This window comes from Gavialis gangeticus, unplaced genomic scaffold, assembly GCF_001723915.1.
Source record: "Gavialis gangeticus isolate Ggan-Ray unplaced genomic scaffold, GavGan_comp1, whole genome shotgun sequence".
Lineage (NCBI taxonomy): Eukaryota > Metazoa > Chordata > Crocodylia > Gavialidae > Gavialis > Gavialis gangeticus.
Window position 1 is genome coordinate 81380689 of NW_017729031.1, and position 3266 is coordinate 81383954.

Consider the following 3266-nt stretch of genomic DNA (forward strand, 5'->3'; position numbering starts at 1 on the left):
CTCTTCCTCCTCAGCCCATAGCCCGAGACTGGGAGGATCGACGAGAGCACCACCTGTGCTCCCAGACCCTTTAGCCCCGCTAAAGAGAGAAATTATCATGAACCAAGGACAATGATAACGAGCTATAAAGTCAATTGACTCTCTCAGCACTTCCTGAAGAGAAAAATGCCACTGCCCCTCTCAGACAGTTGGTTTTAAAGTTTTGGTGGAGCAGGCATCAAAAGGAGGATGCAACTGCAGCTCCCTGCATTCACCCCTGGCAGTGTAATGCAGTCAGTGACATGAATACAAAAGGTGGGAAGGGACAGGACAGAGGAAGGAGGGTGTGGGGACAGTGCTGGGAGAGGCACACAAGCAAAGGCCTCATAGGAACAAAGCAGTCACCAAAAATATTCCAGGTTATGGGATAAATTAATGACTTCAAACTAACAGGCTAACCATCTCTCATCTCTTCTCTTCCAAACAAGAAACATGCAGGTTAATGAACTTGTGTGACATCAGGACCTATAAGTATAGGTCAGAGGTTCTCAACTTGTACTCTGCAAACAGATTTCAGGAATTCCCTTCTGCTTCTGAGTACAGGATCCCCAAACCTTTTTCTTTGTTTAATTCTGTTTGGCAATCACCAGTGACTATTATTTATTTGTCTCCTTTGAAGAAACTGGTAGCTAGGATCCAACGGTCTAAGTCTAAAGAAAATGGAATTTGTTGTTCTCAAAACAGGCATAAAAGCATAATACCTCGATGCAAAAGAAGGGATAAGCTGTGTAGAGACTTGCTTGACTAGCCCAGTAATTCCTCAATTACATGGAACTTAAAAAGGAAATCTCATAAAAAGCAGAAACTTGGCTACATTACCAAGATGAATATAAAAGGTACAGTAAGATTACCTAGGGAGAAAAGCAGGAAGACCAAAGTACAAATTGTGATATCACTAGGGGCACAAGAGGCACAATTTTTTTTTTAAATCCCAACCCCCACAAAAATCAATAAAACAGCAAAACCAGAATATTATCAAAAATTAAATAATATTCATTTTTTTCCAGGACCACCGAGCCTACAACCTAGTAAACATCATCCTGAAATACAGCACTATTTAAACTTACTCTGTTTGCTGTTCTTACCATTATCATTGTAAATAGCAGCTTTGGCTATTTTCTCAACAACATCTTTTTTTCTGGCTTCTGAAATGTTTAGCAAACAGGCAGCCAAACGAAAGCTCACTCTTGTGGAAGACATTTTCACTCCCTGAAACAGAAGCAGAAAAGTACACTTTCTTTCTTCTTCCATTCTCATATTTACACTTGTTTGTGGTTTTATTTCTGAACTTTTTAAAACCCATATGCATTTAAAAGAAATAATTATTTGGTAACTAGGCAACCAATGATCAAATTATCACCTCAGTGCCTTCGTTTCAAAGAAAAAAATGAAATCCTGTGATTTTTTTTGAGATGCTGACAAACACTGAAACAGAGAGGTAATACTAGTCTGAAATCAGGCTGAAAGCAAAGCAGATCTGCACCTTATAGGCTAACTAAATCAGAGATACACAACGTAAGGTTTGTAAGCAGCAGACTTCATCATGCACACATCAAACCTAGAAAACCTAGAACAATAATTCAGGACACGAAGAACTGGAATCTATTATGAAATTATTTCTCTTGGTGAAAGTGGGACGGCAAAAGACGTCAGTATCTTAACACCTGTTTGAATGAATGGAAAGCTAAAGATTTTATTCTAATAGGAAAATATTCTGCTTTTTTTAACCAGACACAATTTAGTTATGCATCCAGTAAAACAGATGCCATCTTCCACAACACAGCTGCCTTCATTTTAGTAACAGGGATAGTGATTTTCTGCATCTCCAAATTCTGCTCTCAGATGTTGCCTAACCTGCAAACCATTCTGCAAAATTCATGAAGCACTTGAGCTTTTTTGATGAGTAGGACAAATGTCAGTTACTATTATGGCCTCTCCTAAGCAGTCATGCCAACAATGTTTGCGTAATGGACATCTATCTGCAAACAAAATATGTATTTCATACAAGGCAATAAACGTGATATCTTCGTTTAGAACCAGTAACTGCCATTAGCAGCTTTACAGTGATTTGTGAACTCTGTAAGAAGTTAATTGCTAACCTGGAGAAACACCAGACATTGGGGGTAAGAATGCAGATTTCCCATTACAGAAAAACAATCAAAACTCTATTCTTACATGTAAGTTAATACCTTGATTGTGCAAAGTGATCTAAGCAATTGTATCCTTGTACCTTCATGGAATTGCATGGAACTGGAGTTCATGGAATTTAATGCTTCTGTCAGGATTTGCCCATACTGATTAATTGGATTGTGGCCTACATAATTAGGGGAGTTTTTTAAGTTTGTATTGAATGCAGTGATAAAGTCCCTAACCCTTTGTGGATAACTATGTTAAAAAAAGAACTTCTTTAGAGGACTAGCAGGCAATTTTTGTCATTTGTTTTTATTATGTTTATATATTTTAAATGGTCTTATCTGGCATTTTCTGAGCAAAATGCATTTGGAACTGCCCCTATAAGTGCAAAAATAAAATTTAATTTCTCCCTTTGTTTACAAGTTTTGATTCCCCCTGCACCAAGACTGCTCAAAACTGGCAATAAAGGCAGTCTACCTGCAAGCAAGAAGTGAAATAACCAGTTGCATGGAAGAATCAGAGGCCACTGTGGTTACCTAGCATCCCCCTATTTCCGCTCACTGGAAGTAATAAATCTGAGAGAACTGGTTGCAAAAAATTCATTCATCCAGAGATTTGCATGCAATAAAACTCTTAGGTTTACATCAAGCCTGAGTTAGTAATACTTTGAGCATCTATTGGGCATTCCATCCAAGGATCTCATAACACATTATAAACATTAATTATTTGAGTCACAACACTGCAAATATTTAAGAGTATTTAAATGTACACAAATAGTTCCATTTCATTCAATGGACATTCTCAGATAAGTAAGGTTACACATGTGTTTATATGATCATAGCCTGACAAAGCCCTGTGAGACAGTGAGGTATTAACATCCTCTTTTAATGGGTGGGAAACTAAACCACAAGTAAGGGTAAGAGACTTACCTAAAGTTATGCTGAAAGCCAACAACACAACAGGAAACAAATCTGCCTCATTTTGCCAGCTGATGTGTGTACTGTGTGCTATGTCGCCTGAAGAAGGGTGTTTGTACCCAAATGCTTGCAAAGAACAAACAATTTTTCCAACTATTTAGTTGGTCTAATAAAAGA

General features: G+C 37.8%; 1 protein-coding gene across 8 annotated transcripts in view; it reads right to left on the reverse strand.

Moving 5' to 3' along the window:
- LOC109301883 (glutamate formimidoyltransferase-like) overlaps positions 1–3266 on the reverse strand; it is a 39067-nt gene that overhangs the window by 19962 nt on the left and 15839 nt on the right. For 6 of the 8 annotated variants that reach the window (XM_019523175.1, XM_019523169.1, XM_019523176.1 and 3 more), the window contains one exon: positions 1107–1248. In XM_019523175.1, coding sequence (XP_019378720.1) covers positions 1107–1239 — 133 coding nt within the window. In that variant the 5' untranslated portion in view covers positions 1240–1248. Of the gene's footprint in view, positions 1–1106; positions 1249–3101; positions 3216–3266 lie in introns of all 8 variants that reach the window. The other 2 variants (XM_019523172.1, XM_019523170.1) reach the window with 2 other exon arrangements.